The 18,522-nt window shown below is 44.8% G+C and overlaps 1 protein-coding gene across 1 annotated transcript; it reads left to right on the top strand.

The window, feature by feature from the left end:
• The first annotated feature begins 3,160 nt into the window (after positions 1-3,160).
• On the top strand, positions 3,161-17,664 carry RGCC (regulator of cell cycle). Its single transcript, XM_033154474.1, has 4 exons — positions 3,161-3,815; positions 15,538-15,630; positions 16,584-16,646; positions 17,387-17,664. The coding sequence occupies exons 1-4, from the start codon at positions 3,161-3,163 to the stop codon at positions 17,392-17,394; spliced, it is 819 nt and encodes a 272-aa protein (XP_033010365.1). The 3' UTR covers positions 17,395-17,664.
• Positions 17,665-18,522: the final 858 nt, after the last annotated feature.

Below are 18,522 nucleotides of genomic sequence, written 5' to 3'. Positions count from 1 at the left end.
GGGGGTACAGCAACATAGAATGTGGCCCAATCCCAGATAATAAGTATGTTTAAATATGATGTTGAGCTCTGTTAAAAACTCACAAGAAGTGAACTTTCAATTTTTGCTGAAGTATTGATTTAAGTGCTATAAAGCAATAGTGGTTAATATTTACTTTAACAAATTTAAATGAGCCCAATTAGTTTGTCTACAATTACAGTTAATATTTTTCTTTGTATTTTGGTTGCATTAATCCAAATGGATTACGCCTACAACATATCAAAGTTCTAAGTCAACCATCTTAATGTTTTACTTCATAGCATCAATGGCTATTCATGACAACTTTATATAAACTGCTGTCCAAACATAAATACACCTGGCTGTACAAAAAATCCATTTTCTGAAAATGACCCGAACCAGTTTATTTTCCTTTTTATGGTTAATGTAAATATTTAAGTAATATACTTAGGCCCTATGCAAATCCAAGAAGGGAAGTTTTATCAAGACAGACAATTATCTTGTAAGACAGGTCTCTTCTATCATCTGTTTAGAATCAATAGTTGAATGAAAAATTCACTGTAAATAATGCCAACCGATGTAAGCTGTAATACATATTTTGTACACATTGGCTCTGGTTTTGGTTTTTATATATATTGAATGTTTATTTTTACGGTGCAGTGGTCATGAAACCTTTCTTTTAAACTCTATGGAAATGATGACCACAGGATGCTGCCTTAGACCAAATCCCAGACATCTAGCTCAATATTGTCTACTCTGACTGAAGCAGCTCTCCAGGTTTTCAAATAAGACATTTTCCCCAGCTCTTATCTGAAACAACAGAGATGAACTCGGGGCCTTCGGAATTCAAGATAAATGTTCTACCACCGAGCTGTGGAATTTTTGAGCCCCATGTTGACCTGGAGGAGGTTTCTAGTAGATCAGAACTACCACCACATGTGATGGCTTTGTCTGTCAGCAGCGGTTTTCCAAGGCAGAGTTTATCCATCAGGTTATTAGGAAGATCCACACCTCCCATTAGTAAACTTGTGTGTCAACAACTATGAGGACCTGAAGAACAAACCTTGTTGGCTGATGGACACTTGTTTCACCTTTGCTAAACATTGGAGAGACTTGGAAGATTGATTGATTGATTGAATATATATAGTACCCTATACCCGAAGGTCTCAGGGCCGTTCACAGAACCTTCCTCCTGCATTGGTTTTATTTAGCTCCCATTTCAGATTCAAATGAGAACACTGGGTTTTGTGAAGGTTTCTCTAGGGTTTTGGTGTTAACTACCAGTAATTCTGCCTACCTAGCAGTTCGAAAGCACGTCAAAGTGCAAGTAGATAAATAGGTACCACTCCGGCGAGGAAGGTAAACGGCATTTCCGTGCGCTGCTCTGGTTCGCCAGAAGCGGCTTAGTCATGCTGGCCACATGACCCGGAAGATGTACGCCGGCTCCCTTGGCCAATAAAGCGAGATGGGCGCCGCAACCCCAGAGTCGTCCGCGACTGGACCTAATGGCCAGGGGTCCCTTACCTTTACTGGTAATTCTAATATCCATTGTGGGATATTCATGAATCTCGGCGAGAAAGGAAATATGTAAGAAATCTCTAAAAACAAGATAGGCAAAAGATGATTTTTAAAACAAAAGCACGCATGCATACACACACATTCTATATTGCTTTGAGGAGCTCACTTCCAGGTCACCGATTCAAAACACAGCTTTTAGCATTTGTTAATTATCATGTTAATGCCTCTGTGATTTCTTACGTTAAAATGCCTTCTTGGCTCCAGCTCAAGTTCTGCTGTTAGACATCTGTTCACATTACAAAATCCCACAATCGTAGTGAAGTTAGACTGCCAATTTCAGTAGCAGCTTCTGGGTTTAAATTTACCTGATTCTTGTAACATGATGTAATAGAAGCAGATTGGTGAAAGCTCACTTTCTAGAGTTACCTGCTAAGTCACAGACTATTATCTATGATGGCATCCTATAGGACTGAAGTTCTCTTGGTGCTCACGGCAAGTAAATATAAAAGCAATCATTTTTTTGGGCTGGAAGGTTCTTGGGGCGATCATGTTTGCTTTGCACTGAAAGAAGGGAGTCTGCGCATTAATGCCCACTCACCGGCAGGACAGCCCCCAAACCTTCGCTTTCAGCCGAAGAGCTGGAGGGAGAGCCATGGGGCAGGAACATGCAGTGCGGCAACAGGGGAGCTCAGTCCCACGAAGGAGCCTCCAGAGGTGCGGCTGTGCACTTGCATGCTCACTGTTCAGAGCTGCTCCTCCTGGCTCCATTGGGGGGGGGGGACACGGCTGGGAGGGGGCAGAGCCAGGCGGGCCCCTTGGGCATGGAGGCAAAGCACTTGGAGGGGCCACTGCTTGTAGCCTTTTCTTCCTCCTGCATCTGGGCCATTCCATTGTCACGGGTGGGACACTTTGACCAGTTTTTTGGTATTCACACATGTGTAACAATGTAAATATACATAAAAATTAACAACCAAATTTAAACTATGTTCTTAATAAGATGCTGAACATTTTACTAATTTTTTATTATTTTTATGGATATTTTTGACAATTTTATTAAATGTTAAAAGTGTTGTCACGGGTGGGACAAAAAAAGGACATGGAGCTTGAGATAAGTTTGATTTATGGAAAAACTCTGTGAGTTGGGAGGTGAATCAATGATAAACTCAGCATATCTGTTTAAATCAATGTTTATTGGTTACAACTATGCAATCAGGAATTAAGTTTAAGAAATTTAACGATACAAATTAAGGAAAAAATGCTGTCACGGGTGGGACAATCATCAGAAAACTTTTAACTTGAACACTTCTGTGAAGACTACATGGGTGGACTTTTGAAAAGAAGGTCCACAAACGAAACTTCTTTGTCTTTAGCTTTTTTTTTAAAAAAAAAAATGGTTAGATGCACGTTTGGAATCTTCCTCACCAAAGTCCAGCGCTCATCTAGCATTCTTATCAGGTTCATTTTTCATGGAAGGCCCATTGCAGGAAAACTCTTATTCCGAAGACACTGGGAGCAGCAATGCACAAAAGTGAAATCGAGCACAATACAGAGCATATGCTACTCCAATGAAAACTTGCTAAAACAGCACCCTGCACTGCAGTTTAATCGATGATAACCACAATTGCACGCACGCGCGGGCGAGCGCATGGTTATTCCTGAATGCAGCGCCATTTGTATGCCGCCTGCGCGCGCCAAGACCGTCGGGCGGTTCGCAGCCAGAAGCCGGCGTCGCTGGGGCGGGGCCCCGGGGAGCCTTCCTTCCCGCCTACCTCCGCCGGAGAGACAGAGAGAGACGGGGTGGGGAAGAAGAAAGCTCCGTGGGCGTCCCCTACTGCCTCTGCCTCCCGTTCCCCGACGGCGGCGGTGGTTCCTGGGCTGCTCGAGGGGGGAATTGGGAGCCTCTCGCTCGACTTCTCGCTCTCCGCCCGGCGGCCAGCCATGCAGTGTCCGGAGGAGGGGAAGCAGCCCTGGGGCGCCTTCGCCGCAGGTGAGCCGTCGGGGCGTCGGGGCGCAGCGGAGCTCGGCGGGCGGAGGCGCCCGTGTCTTTCCGCCGACGGGAGCGTTTCGGACAGGCGGCCTCCGAGCCGGGCGGCGACGGAGGGCCCTCGCTGCTCTCTCGACGGGGCTCCGGGGGACCTGGCGGAGGAGCTGCGCGAGTTCGACGCCGTGCTGGGACGCCTTCTCTCCCGGCGCCCAGGAGCGCCGCTTCCCCGGCGAGGAGCCTCCGGAGCGGCGGAGAAGCGGCGGAGGCGGTAGCGACGCCGCCCAGAAGGAGTCCCTGTTCCACTGCGACGCCCAGGGTGAGTCCATGTTCTGCTGCCGCCGCGAGGGAGCTCTTCCCTTTTATTTCAGCCCCCTGTTCAGGGACCCTCGGCCGGTCTTCCTGGGACCCTTGGTTCATCTCCTCCTCCTCCTCCCCGTCCTTTTGCTCGACCGACACGCGTCTGCCCCAGAGAAGCGCTTGTTTTTATTTTTAGTACTTGAGCTGAAGTCGACACGGTCGTGTGCATGAATGATGGAGGACTCAATTGCCCGGAGCAGAAATGTCTCTTGAGTGTCAGCTGAATGTCAGAGTCCAGCTCTATGAAGCTTCTTCACCTGTCGAGGGGCATTTTGAATGTTAGTGCGCTGAATCTTGCTTGCTTCCTTAAAATGTGCAGGTAGATTTGTACTCCTGTGGTAATTGGCTGCCGTTCTTCCTGCCTTGGCAAATAGGAGATGCCCGCTCTGAATGGTCATCTATATATGTAATTAATTTAGGGTTGGCACTTAGCCTTCTCTCCCCCCCCCCTCTGCATTTGAGAAACTCAGGTGTGCTGCACTGTCTGCACCTATTTAAATGCTTTCCATAGAGTTACCTTCCACCACAACCCATCATGAGCTTGTGCCATAAAAGGGATATGTGGGGCAGCATCTGGCTTTTTTTCCCTACGGCTTAGTGTCAGTGTTCTTGTGAAAAAAGACCTTTATCTTTTGCATCTCTCCTCTGATAGGCTCCCAAGATTGTTTCTTATTTAAAACAAAAAACAAAAAACTTTACAACAGATGCATGTTGTGACAGTTTGCTCAGTGCCATTCATAGCAGAGCCGGGACTTGACTTGAGAATTAACTGCTCAAAAACAAAATAAAATAAAAAATTCATTCCAGTAGCACCCTTAGAGACCAATTAAGTTTGTTCTTGCTATGAGCTTTCGTGTGCATGCACACTTCTTCAGATACACTGAAACGGAAGTCACCAGACCCTACATATAGTGAGAGGGTGGGGAGGGGTATGACTCAGAAGGGTGGTGGGAATGGGTGATCACCTGATAGGTGTGGAAAACCTGTTGACGACTCTGCAATTAGCCTTGCAGGGAAAGGCAAGGGGTGAGATGGCTAAAGATAGCTTTGTCATGTATAATGAGATAAGAATCCAATGTCTTTGTTCAGACCAGGTTTCTCCATGGTTTTAAGTTTGGTGATTAGATTAAGTTTGGTGATCTCACCCCTTGCCTTTCCCTGTAAGACCCTGTAAAAACTGCAGTCATTAGTCAACAGGTTTTCCACACCTATCAGCTGATCACCCATTCCCACCACCCTTCTGAGTCATACCCCTCCCCACTCCCTCACTATATTTAAGGGTCTGGTGACTTCGGTTTTCAGTGTATCTGAAGAAGTGTGCATGCACACGAAAGCTCACACCAAGAACAAACTTAGTGGGTCTCTAAGGTGCTACTGGAAGGAATTTTTTATTTTATTTTGTTTTTGGCAGACCAACACGGCTACCTACCTGTAACTGCTCAGAAACGTTTGCTTCCAGCAGTTTGCTGCCCAAAGCCATCTGCTTGTTTACACGACTTGTTCTTGAGAGATGAATGCTTCTCAAAGGTATTTTTACCTGCCTTGGGGACACAGACATCCCCACCCAGCAGAAACAAAAGCGCAGCTTTGTTTTGTGCCCATGTTTTTCACACGCTGACAAAATTTATTGCGATATATCTTGTGTCATTAAAACTCTGGTGGTTGGCAGATCTAGTCCTAAGTCCCTAGAATTCACTGGAGTAGACTTGTATAGAAAAGTGCTTGAAATCTCCATGATTGGCCAGCTAGGGCAATATCAACTTTTCTTTTCTTTTTTTAATAAGAAATTTATTGGTATTCAACACAAAGCAAACAAAACAAAAAACATACATACATACAAAAATACATATAAACTACAAATACAAAGAACAAACAAAAGAAACAAATACATACCTAACAACCCACCTACCACAGGAACACACCAATTTAATTATTATAACCTTATTTCAAATCTACTTAGGGGGACTTCCTCACGTCCTCTCTTCTGCGTTCAGTTCAAATTTACTGTAGTAACTTTGTAACTACTTTAACTCTCATTTTACAATTATTCTTAATCCTAATCTAACATCTTATCTCTATCAACTTATTCATGACCATAATATAAAGCATAAAAAGAAATCACAGTCTTAACTTCTTATATACTATTTTAACCTAACATTGTACAGCTATCGCCTATTGTGTTCGCCGATTTCACTTCAAATGTCCAACTTTTCACGTTGTTTCAAATATTATTTTCAATTTCTTCCACTCTTCTTGCACCTTCTCCTCCCTCTGGTCTCGGAGTTCGCGGTCAGTTCTGCGAGTTCCGTGCAATATCAACTTTTCAACATCGCAACGTATCACCAGCTAAATAATGTGATCGGAGTGATCACAGAATCATAGAATTGCAGAGTTGCAAGGAACGTTGAAGATCGCCCGTTCGGGGATCGAACCGGCAACCTTGGCGCCATCAGCACCACGCTCCAACCAACTGAGATCCATTGTGATGTTGAAAAGGAAGGAGCATCATTTGGCTCCGCCCCCACGTGGCGCTGATGTGAAACCGCCTCGGCTCCCCCCACTGCCAGGGAGGAAGGAGGCAGCTGGAGAAGGAAACTAAGGCTCCACAGTACACCTCTGGGTGAAGGTGCCATCGTGCTCCAGTCCTCAAGCCAGTCCTGGACAATGGATTGATACATGACCCAGGCGTAAAAGCATAATCTCCAATGTGTTGCATGCGAGGTGCTTCGCAGTACTGAAGTCCTCTTATCTCGAAAAGATAAGCAGGGTACTCCCCACCCGTTCTTCCATGGAACAGCAGAACATCTGGAGGGATCTCTAGAGCATGGGGTGTTGCAGTTGCCTCAAACCACAGCTGTAAGCTTGTTCCATAAGTGCCAATTCCTAGGGCCCCAGGTCCCTTCACACACACCCCAGTGAAATATTTGAGGAGGCTTGTGTTGTGGTAGCACCAGGTAAGTGACAGATGCGTGGCCCTGCCTACCTGTCCAAGGGGACCTAATGGTTTGGGGAAACAGCCATCCAGCCCGCTGGCTAGAAATAGTTTCCCAAGTCTGCAGTGTGCCATAAGCTGATATTTAGCACACACAAAATGAGAATTCAAAGAAAACACAAAGCAATGTACAGCTGCTGTATAAAGATATTTGGAACCACACAGGCAATATTGGGAAAAATTACTTCTGTTGCTCTGCCAGCCAGCCTGTCCTTCTCTCACAGCTTCCATTCAGACAACTTTTAATACCATCCTCCTTGCTACGATGTCATTTGACCACAATCATATTCCAAGCAACAATGAAGATCCAAATTTAATAATGTCTGAAATATTTCCACAATAAAGCCTGCAGATTCAAGAGTATATGAAATAGGGATGAAAGCACAATGTCCACTCTGTTGTTTTTTTAAAAAATTAATTTTTTATTTATTTCAAAAAAGTATACAGAATATTACAAATTTACATAAACATTCCAACTTACATAAAAGGAGAAGAAAGAAAAGAAAAAGAGAAAGATTCAATTTTAAAATTGTAATGATTGACTTCCACCACTGCTTATCACTACTACCTGTAGCTAACTAAATATTTCCTGCCGTTCTTTCCTGTAACACCATGCCTTATTCTAATATTACCACAAGTCAACTTTAAACACTCTACTCTAAGCACAACCAAAACCAAAACCTCTCATTTGATCCTTGTTTACTTAGGTTGAGTGGGTTAGAACGAGAGAGATCACCAAGGATGGTTGCTGAGTTCTCAAGAAGATGATTTAGCTCTAGGGCAAGGATGGGGAGCTTGTGGTCCTTCAGGTCCAGCCAGAGATCATGGGAATTATAGTCCAGCAACATCTGGAAGGCTACAGGGTCTCCATCGTTGTGTATATAAATTAATAATAATAATTTATTATTTGTACCCCGCCCATCTGGCTGGGTCTCCCCAGCCACTCTGTGTGGCTTCCAACAAATATTAAAATATCACAGATTAAAAACTTCCCCAAACAAGGCTGCCTTCAGGTATTTTCTGAATGTCAGGTAGTTGTTTATCTCCTTGACCTCTGATGGGAGGGCGTTCCACAGGGCAGGCGCCACTACCGAGAAGGCCCTCTGCCTGGTTCCCTGTAGATTTGCTTCTCGCAGTGAGGGAACCGCCAGAAGGCCCTCGGTGCTGGATCTCAGTGTCTGGGCTGAGTGATGGGGGTGGAGACGCTCCTTCAGGTATACTGGACCGAGGCTGTTTAGGGCTTTAAAGGTCAGCACCAACACTTTGAATTGTGCTTGGAAACGTACTAGGAGCCAATGTAGATCTCTCAGGACCAGTGTTATGTGGTCTCGGCGGCCACTCCCGGTCACCAGTCTAGCTGCCGCATTCTGGATTAATTGCAGTTTCCGGGTCACCTTCAAAGGTAGCCCCACGTAGAGCGCATTGCAGTAGTCCAAGCGGGAGATAACCAGAGCATGCACCACTCTGGCAAGACAGCCTGCGGGCAGGTAGGGTCTCAGCCTGCGTACCAGATGGAGCTGGTAGACATCCGCCCTGGACACAGAATTAACCTGCGCTTCCATGGACAGCAGTGAGTCCAGAATGACTCCCAGGCTGCGCACCTGGTCCTTCAGGGGCACAGTTATCCCCGTTCAGGACCAGGGTAAAAGACAAGTCAGGGTCTGGGTGTGTTTAAACCCTCATCCACTTGGGGGGAGGCAGACTTCTAGCTGCGTGGACATGCCTCGATTTCTTTCTTGGTATTCTTGAATGGCAGTATAAGGACTTTTTGTAAAGAAATCTGAAAGGCGTAGCAGGATTGATAGAGAGGGCCTTTATTCTAGGGAAATGCACAGATGTCATAACTTGACCACTTCTCCTCCTTGGCGTTTTATGACACACACTGCTAAATTTAAAGCCGCTCACAGTCCAGTACTGTTCAAACATCGACTCTCCCTCTTTGAATACAAGTTTATTTCCCTTTTTGTCTCTGCAGCGAAATTGTGGTGCCCAATTCATTACCCCGCCGTTTCCTTGGTAACACTTACGTGAAATGTCAGTGTGGGAGAAGCCAGGCCACAAGGAGACACGCTCTAAAAACACATATCTGCAGCAACCGCAGTATTTTTTTTAAAAAGAAAGCCTGCTAGGTGGTATTTTGTCTGTAAACAACTTTTATTGGATGGATCAGCAAGCCACCTTACACATACTCTCTCCTCTGGCTTCCTGCAAATTCATATCAGCTTCTTCTGATCTCTGTTAGCTACCGTAGTAGTTTAACCATAAGCCAAGAAAAGCATTCGACCAGCTTTTTCTACAGATCCTCTCTTTCTCTGTTTTGGGACTACAGTATACTTTGTCCTTTGACCTGCCCACTCCGTGTGTGATCGTGATGGGTTCCAGAGCAAGGAGGTACTAGGTCTAGGTTCTAGGTGTAACTGCGGCACCAATGTGAGGACCCCGGCTACCAGCACTGGAGCTCCTATGGCCTTCTGGCCCTTGGTATCAAACAGTTGTCCTTCCTTACGCAGCAACCTTTATTTATTCAGTTTGGCATTTGCAGAAGAGTCGGGTGTAATGACTAGTTATTACAAATGCTCTATATCAGCCCACAAATGCATCTTTCTTGGTGGTAAGATTTCCTTACCGCCCACCAGTGCTCGATGGAAGGAGGATTCAGCTTGTGCCGTAGAAACCCCTACGCCCCACCTAGCAACACTGCTGTATAGATTATATGGTATAAAGTTAAAAATCGGGTCCCACAGTGCATGTCTGGACGAAAGGTGGGTCCCTAGTCAGGAAAAAAAGTTTGAGTATAGCTGTTCTAGAATAAAAGTGTTGTTTAAAAATAATTGCATGGCGATTTCTTCCCTTTTTTGCTCTAAAGGAAAGTCTGAGTGTTCTTCCACTGCCCTTTCGACTAGTGTAATAACTAACTGTTGCTTAAGAGGCAGGCAGCCCTGCATGTAAGTAGATCTCTTGAGGTTTCGCTGAAGTCTGGAATAGAAATAACCGGAGCTAACCATGAATTATTTTGCCTGCCAAGGTAAGCATCCATCTTTCTGTACTCCAAACCCTTCATTAAGTAAGTTTTGCTTTAGCCAAAGCAGGCTGAATCTGCTTAGGAAAATGAATTCACATTCAAAGAACTGGGCTTAACGATACTTTGCTTAGAATTTTTCGCAGTCCGATTCGCTGAAGTTAGTGCGAGTGGCATCAGGAGTCAGATGCAGGCGAAGGAACTGGTTGGGACACTTGGTGCCCACATTCTGTCTGGGGTGATGCTAAATATGAAACGATACATTCCAGGAATCTCATCCCCATGCTAGCAGTAGCTGCAGCAGACGCATGGATCCAAGAGGCCTGAAGAGAGAGAGAGAGAGTACAGCCAAAAAGCTAACTGACATGGTACTTGGAACATTAGGGGCTGATGTGTAGAGCCACGCTCCCTTCAGCTGATGACAGTTGCAACTTCATCTTCAAGGGCAGCCCCACATGAAGTGCATTGCAGTAGTCATTTTAATTTTTAACCGTTTCTGCTTTAGGTAGTTGAAGAATTCTAATTAGGAAATAATTTTGTAGCCTCAATCAAAGCATCGCATAGTGCCAATTCTGCAGTAGTTCATACTAATAAAGTTAGATGTGGGTCCCAGTAGACACCAGAGATTTCCCTTATGCTCACGGCTCTTTGACCTTTCCCTGGAGCCTCTGGAAATAGCCATGCATAATGATAGAAATAGAAGGGGTTACAGGAGGGAGGGAGAACAGTATATACTGAACCTCTATGTAGACAATATGATACGCATGACTCAAATGACGCAGGATACCTTACAAGCATTGTTGAAAAACATGGCGAATTTAAAAGGGTGGCTTTTTGGATACATCTTAAATAACGTATTTCAGTATACCCCCAATGATTAAATGCGTCTAAAAGAATGGATAGATATTCCACAATGTCATAAGGATTTCCTGAAACTTGAATAAATTACATGCTTTTAAATTCCTCTTTTAGTGAATTTTTTTTGAAGGGCATGAGTAGATGGAATAAATTACAATTAACAGCTTTAGGGAGAGTTTTGGCGGCACATATTATGATACTTCAGAACTTAATGGTTTGAAACAATGGCCCAAAATTATACCTGTTTTTGCATTTCAGAAAAAGTAACCTGAATTGGCCAGTGGAAAATCGGAAAGGGGCAGATGTAGACATTGTCATAGTATTAAGATGCTTTTTAGCTGAGGCAACTCAGTTTTATTCAGAGAAAGATTGATTAAAAAATGGATTATGTTGAAGCATGAGGTATTACTACACGTGGATTTAGAGACTGTGTGTAACCATTTTGTAAATTGTCATCTACAGCAATACAAAAAAATCCATATACCGGTATATTAAAAGATCAGGACATTGGGGGCGGGGGGAATGGAGGGTCATTTCCCCCCAATGCGCTTCTTACTCTTTCCACTGGAATATCACCCTCAGGTTGTAGATTTATCTTGACAGGAAGCCATTTTGTATTGGGAAAAGAAAATTACGTTCAGCAGCCTCACATTTCTCCTCAGTTATCCCTACTATATATGCAGACAGAAGCTATGAAAGCAACTGTAATGGGGAATTGGAGCTGTTTCTCATCAAAATATTGATTTCTGCAGATTGGATAGTTTAAAAATGCTTAAAGTTGCCTCTCCAAAGCAGATTGCGCTGTTTAGAGTTTTGGGGTATCCTTCAGGTTCTGCTGAAGTTGATTTTTTTTATTATTATTAAAAGGAAAATGCTACCCTGAGGAGCAGACTTCCAGGTTACAGCATCGTCCGTCTTGCCACCTTTCCAAATGTTGCCTGTCTGCTTGTGCATTTATCTTTTTTAAAATACCAAGTTTCATCTTTCATTCTCTACTAGCTTTTGTAGTCCAGCGCACATATAGCCATAAAAACAAGAAACTTTTTTTAAAAATCTTTATTTTCACCTGATAAATATTTTCACCTAATAAATAGCATGATTTCAGGAGTGTTGCTATTATGGGAGCTCCGAATGCGGAAGGGGTGATTAAAAACCGAGTGGAGCTGACAAACACGGTTGGCTAAACGTTTGCCTGTTATGTGAACATTTTGTTTTCTCTGCCATGCCACCAGGCCACGAAGATCTTTCTCCCTATCGAATGGCATGAAGGCAGAAGTTTTTTCCCCCCAGCACATCTAAGCTACATCAGATCTAATCAGCTGGGGCAGTGCATGCTTTCATGTGGTGTCTGGCCAAAACCACACAAATCCACACAGATTCCTATTTTAATAGACACTCAGATGGAGGGGAGCTTTTCAGTCCCTCAGCCTATTTCTAAACCTGTACCACATTTTTCGCTCCATAGGGCGCACCTCGTTTTTAGAGGAGGAAACAAGAAATTTTTCTGGTTTTCCTCCTCTAAAAGCCCTGTTTTTTTTGAGGATCAGCTAAAAGTTTTGCAGCTTTTTTTGCGAAGGGAAAAGCCCTGGTTTCTTCAGGATCAGCTAAACGTTTTGCAGCTTTTTTGCAAAGGGGGAAAAGCAAAGCTCCTTTTACAAAGGGGGAAAAGCAAAGAGGAAAAGCCCCATTTTTATGGGGTTCAACTCACATTTCTGCAGCTTCTAAAGGAAAGGGAGCCTTTTCTACAGTTGCCAGACAGATAATCTAATCAGCCAGTCACATGTCGCTGGGGAAACAAACCACCTCCCTCTGCAGCACATTCAACAATGGAGGGCGGGGCTCTTATCTCTCTCCCGATCTCTTGCTCTTATCTCTCTCCCGATCTCTTGCTGATCAGCTGCTGAGCGGGGTCCTTTCAACACCCCCTTTTCTCTTTGTAAAATAAAAAGCATGATCCTCTTTTGGCCCCTGGGCAATTCAGCTCCAGGGACCACCATTCGCTCCATAAGACGCACAGATATTCTCCCTTACTTTTTAGGAGGAAAAAAGTGTGTCTTATGGAGCGAAAAATACGGTATTTCTGTGGGCATGGAGCCCATAATAGCCATTTACATAGGGGCCAGGAGAGGTTTGGGGGAAGGTCTCAGCCTAGTTAGTGAACAGGGGCTTCATGCCAACCTCTCCGAACTCCACGAAGGATGAACAGAAGTGTAAATAAACACACATACTGTAGCTAGTTGTGTTGGGTTCAGTGGGAAGTCCGTTGCATGCAAGAGTACATTAAATATTTTCACCCACTTGCCCACCTGGCCTATTCCATTCCCTTAGAAGAAGCAAGCTAGCCGACAGCAGAAGAAACGTTTTATGAGCTGCTGCACATGAACCACAGCCAAAGGGGCAGAGAGCAGCTGGTAGAGACAGAAGGAGCATTAAGACTGAAGCACAAAAGCCAACCAGCATTAAATCTTGAGAACACCCTTGAAGCCACGCTGCCATTGTCAGCCGATGCCATTGTCCCGAAATGTCTTGGGATTTACCGCGGTCGTTTTCAAACCTTGCAAGTTAGTTCTGGCATTCAGATAAGCCGATGGAACAATCCCCGCGCTAATTTTGGCTTTTTCAAGCATTCCAAATAGCTGCTAAGGTAGAAATCCCATCTAGCTGTAGATCAGAATCTCTCTGGGGGTGACATCGTGGGGTGCGCAGAGGAAGTTTATCATCTCGCAATAAGTGCATGGCTTCTCATCGCTTGAGAATTCAAACGTCGTTCCTCCAGGTAATGTCATTGTTGCATTTCATAGAATCGTAGAGCTGCAAGGGACATCCCCCCCCCTGGACCATCTAAGTCAGAGGTCCCCAAACTAAGGCCCGGGGGCCGGATGTGGCCCAATCGCCTTCTAAATCCGGCCCACGGACGGTCCGGGAATCTGCGTGTTTTTACATGAGTAGAATGTGTCCTTTTATTTAAAATGCATCTCTGGGTTATTTGTGGGGCCTGCCTGGTGTTTTTACATGAGTAGAATGTGTGCTTTTATTTAAAATGCATCTCTGGGTTATTTGTGGGGCATAGGAATTTGTTCATATTTTTTTTCCAAAATATAGTCCGCCCCCCCACAAGGTCTGAGGGACAGTGGACCGGCCCCCTGCTGAAAAAGTTTGCTGACCCCTGATCTAAGTCCAAGGCTCTGCAATGCAAGAACCACAGCTAAATAATCCCTGACAGATGGACTCTTAACTTCTGTTCAGAAACATCCAGTGGAGAAGAGCCCACAACCTTCCAGCTGGGTGACAGTTGCTCTCGGATGAGAAAGGAGAGGAGGATGTGGGGGGCAGCCTGAGAGGATGGGGGCTTCCCTTGCCCCTTTGCCTTTAGAGGCAGGCCTGCTGGCTCACTCTCCTGCCCCATCCACAGAGCAGCGATATTTCCTAGCAAGCTGGGAGGGGAGGCTGGACAGCTGGAGGAGCAATGAGAACCAGAGGAGTTGACCCCCCCACACACACCCCACACCTTGTCCCCAGTAACTTGTCACTGCTTCTGCCATGGGCAACAGACCCACACCTTCAAACATACCCGTCGCATAGGGAGTTTTGCGAGCGAACACGCCATCGCACCTTTAAAAGTTTTTATAGACTATTTAAACCAGTACAATAATATTTTAAAAATTTGGTAATAGGAAGGTGATTCTTGTGTATGAATTGAAAATCAATATACCATTAGAAAGAAATATAAGACTAAATTGGATGTAACAAGACCTGTGTGGGAAAAACAAAGGTTAAGATAAAGGAACAAACAGTACAAACGGAAGTCAGATTTGTTTATTTGTATATTAATGTTGTAAGTTGTAATTTCAATGTAGATTTCCTTTCTTCCTTTTCTCCCCTTCCCTTCCCCTCTCCCTTATTTCTCCCCTCTATTCCCTCTTTATTCTCCCCCTTTCTTTTGGTTCCTTTCTAGGACTATTCTTTTTTTCTAGTATCGTTAAATTGTGTATGGGCTGTATGTAGAAGTGTGTGCATTTTTGTGTCGTGAAATCGTTATGTGTTTTATTGAGTTATGTATATGATTTTTTAAAAAAAAGCGGGAGGGAGGGATGTGCCCATTATTAAGACATCTTTGTGACTTTTATCCAGTCTTGGAACCCTGATGCCGTTCTTGACATCTATAGCTGCACCTCAGACTATCTGTCTCTGGCCTGGTTCACTGCAGGGTGTGAATAAAGCTCACTTCCCCCCCCCTTTTTTTTACACGCAAGCGCATCTGTTGAAGAGAGCCAGTGTGGTGTAGTGGTTAAGAGCGGTAGACTCGTAATCTGGTGCACCGGGTTCGCATCCCCGCTCCTCCACATGCAGCTGCTGGGTGACCTTGGGCTAGTCACACTTCTCTGAAGTCTCTCAGCCCCACTCACCTCACAGAGTGTTTGTTGTGGGGGAGGAAGGGAAAGGAGAATGTGAGCCGCTTTGAGACTCCTTCGGGTAGTGAAAAGCGGGATATCAAATCCAAAACTCTTCTTCTTCATTTGGGACAGGAGCCAGGAGTTAACTGTGAAACCTCCGTACCAGTGGACCTTTCAGAAATCTGCTGCTTCTTTTTTCTCATTTATTTGTTGTGGTGGAGAAGGGATTTTAATCAGCTCTCATTGATTAAATGAGAGGTGATCAAATTTTGCAGCACTAGCAGAATGGCGTGGGTATAGTCATTCGTTGTCTCTCTCTCTCTCTGGTGGTGAGAGGGGGTTGAGGAAGGGGGGGCTACTGCTGGTACAGATTTGCTGCGTCTCTGCTTCTAAACGTTTGATACGTTTTTGTCTGCAGGTGCAGCTTCACTCTACAGAAATAGTTTCGGTTTCAGTGACGGAATGCTAAATTCTCCAGCTGTGTCTACTCCAACAATAGCTTCTCGCAAAGGTAATACAATTCTGAATAGCACAGGTGTGTTTATGAGCGCACATTTAAGCTGAGGATGCATGTATCTTATACTATGTTGTAGAGATAATTCACCCTCGCCCCCAAACCCCTGGATTGACTTAATTAAGCTCCCACTGCGAGGAGGAAGAGAAGACCACCATGAGCTCAGAGACCGGTCATCAGAGTGTGCAGGCTAGAGAGGGATTTCTCCTTAGGAACCTCAGGATCGCATTACGGACCTCATTTCTGCTAGTTCTCAGTTTGTTTCCATGCCAAGGCAGAACCTTTAGGATCTATAAAGTAATGGGAAATAAAGCTGTTTCTCAGGAGCGCAGGTGCATTTTCCTTGCCACTAAGGAACCCTAAAGAGACTCCTTGCAGCCGAGTTTCGGAAGAAGGGCTTCCGGATCAGAGAGAGCCATTTTCCTATCCTTGCAAGAGCCAGGCACCTTTTCACAGAAATTGGGAGAAATTTGATTCAGTTAACACTTAAAGGTGGTCCTAACGCAATTTGCACTTTGCAAAACAGTACGGGAACTGAAACACAGCCATCCTTTGAAATTGGTGACTCTCTGAATTCCCAGTGCTGTTCTCTAGCCAAGTATTGTGCACAAAGTCGCATTCACTGCAGTAAAGTGTGCATAGGAATGCATATATAGCATTAGTGAAAAATCATTATATTTTGAAAAATTACTTTGCAAAAGTGTTGATATACAGACTTGTGCATATTAGAACAAATTAGTGGGTGGGATGTTTTAATGTTAGGTGCTTTTCTGGGTTTGTATGTACCTGTATGTAGCTGTTTTCTTTTTGTAAGTTACTTTGGGCTGCCTGTGAATAATTTCTCAAGTGGCACTAGAACTCTGGAAAACTCATGAATTTGTGTCTTTAAATGTTCATTTTTATTTATTTAGACATGCACCATAAAGCAATCTTGGGCTTGTTTTTTCCAGGAAAGCTTGGAGACACAAAAGAATTAGAAGATTTTATCGCCGATCTTGATAGGACCTTGGCAAGTAAGTCAGGCTAATGGGCAACCAGACCCAAATTCATTTACCGCAGATGTCTGGGGAAGGATGACTGCAGTCCTGGGCATGAATACCAGGGGGAAACCAGAACCTACTTTAGACAGCTGAGGCAAACCACAAAATGGCGTCTTGTCTGCCAGGGAAGAAGGGGCGAGCGAAATCTACATCCAACCAATCTTACTCAACAGTTGAAGTGGGAACCAGAGGTTTTTGCAGGGGGAAAGGGGCCTGCTCTGAATCACTCCGGGTGTGTGCAGAGCCCAGGAGACCCCAGAGGGCAGCCCTTGCCATTTCCTTCCTCGGCATGGGAGGAGACCCCCCAGTACCTGCTATTCATTGAGAGGCCATTATAGAGGTGGCCGGGGGGAGGGGGGCTGAGCAGGAGGCAGGTCTGGCCCCCCAAAAAGTGGCACCACAGCCATTCCTGCCACCATGGCAGCAGCAAGCAATACATCCTGCCGGATCTGCTCCTGTGGGTTCTGCCACCTGAGGCCGATCGCCTCACCGGGTCTCATGGGTGGGCCGGCCCTCACCTACTTGTCCCCATTGCACCCTCAGTTTGGCCATAAGTGCTGGAGTGATTACTTGTGAACCTTCACAGCAGCGGCGTGTGACCTTAGCGAGGTTATCTTGCTGTTGTGGAGGTTTAAGGAAACTGACCCCAAAGGAACATTTGAGCCCATGACAGCAGGCCATTTTGATACCTGCCCTGCCTTATATTCTTCTAGGTATGTGAGACAACAGTTTTTGCATGAAACCGGCCTACAAAAGGATGAGGTCGAGCCTGGGCTGATCCTGTTCCATACGACAGAGACGGAGACCCTCATCTCCCAAGCGTGCAGCCTGCCGCCTGCTCTTCCACTTTTAACCGTGACGACTCTTGTAACTTTCTCTTCAAGTAACAAATTTGCTGATGCCGTACTTTTTCATAAGATATAGCTTAACATTAATTTAAAAGTGCTCACGGAAAGATTTGTAATTTTATAGAGCTAATGTAAATGCTTTTTTGGGGGGTTAAATATATTTTTGTACGCAAATAAAATATGAACTGGATTTTTTGTTTTCGTTTTGGAAAAGGGGGCTGTCCGCTATTTGACACTTTCATCCCATTCTAGTTCACCATGTGCCCATTGACTTGCAAGGATTCCATCTTGCATTAGATAGCACACTGGCTGGCTGGCTGGCACAATTCTGCCTCTCTTTCTCAGTGCCCGCTTACAGTGACGAGAGGCGTACTCATCTGATATGACAGACATGGACGGGAGCGACAGAGCTGTAGCAACTGAGCTTCTATTGAGCGTCAAAACAATGGGAACACTCGGCTGGCGTACATACAGTAGTCTGTGAAGCCAGATCTCTTGCATTCGGTCTGGTTTCATAAGGAATACCTCCCCCTCCCGGCATGTTTCCTGACCCCATTTTAATTAATGTAGACATTCATTGCAGTAAACAAAACACTGCGTGTTGCACAGTCGTTCAATATTTAGTTACTCGTTATGAACTTTGAGGGCAAGAATGTTGAGCCTAACTATATTCCTGATCGAAACGAAATAAAAATAAAAATCCTTCCAGTAGCACCTTAGAGACCAACTAAGATTGTTCTTGGTATGAGCTTTTGTGTGCATGCACACTTCTTCAGATACACTGAAACAGAAGTCACCAGACCCTTATATATAGTGAGGGAGTGGGGAGGGGTATTACTCAGAAGGGTGGTGGGAATGGGTGATCGGCTGATAGGTGTGGAAAACCTGTTGACGACTGTTAACGACTGCAGTTGGTCTTACAGGAAAAAGCAAGGGGTGAGATGGCTAAAAATAGCTTTGTCATGTATAAAGAGATAAGAATCCAATGTCTTTGTTCAGAC

Source organism: Lacerta agilis, chromosome 7 (assembly GCF_009819535.1).
Source record: "Lacerta agilis isolate rLacAgi1 chromosome 7, rLacAgi1.pri, whole genome shotgun sequence".
NCBI lineage: Eukaryota > Metazoa > Chordata > Lepidosauria > Squamata > Lacertidae > Lacerta > Lacerta agilis.
The sequence above is the reverse complement of the archived record's forward strand: the minus strand, read 5'-3'. Positions and strand labels throughout refer to the sequence as shown.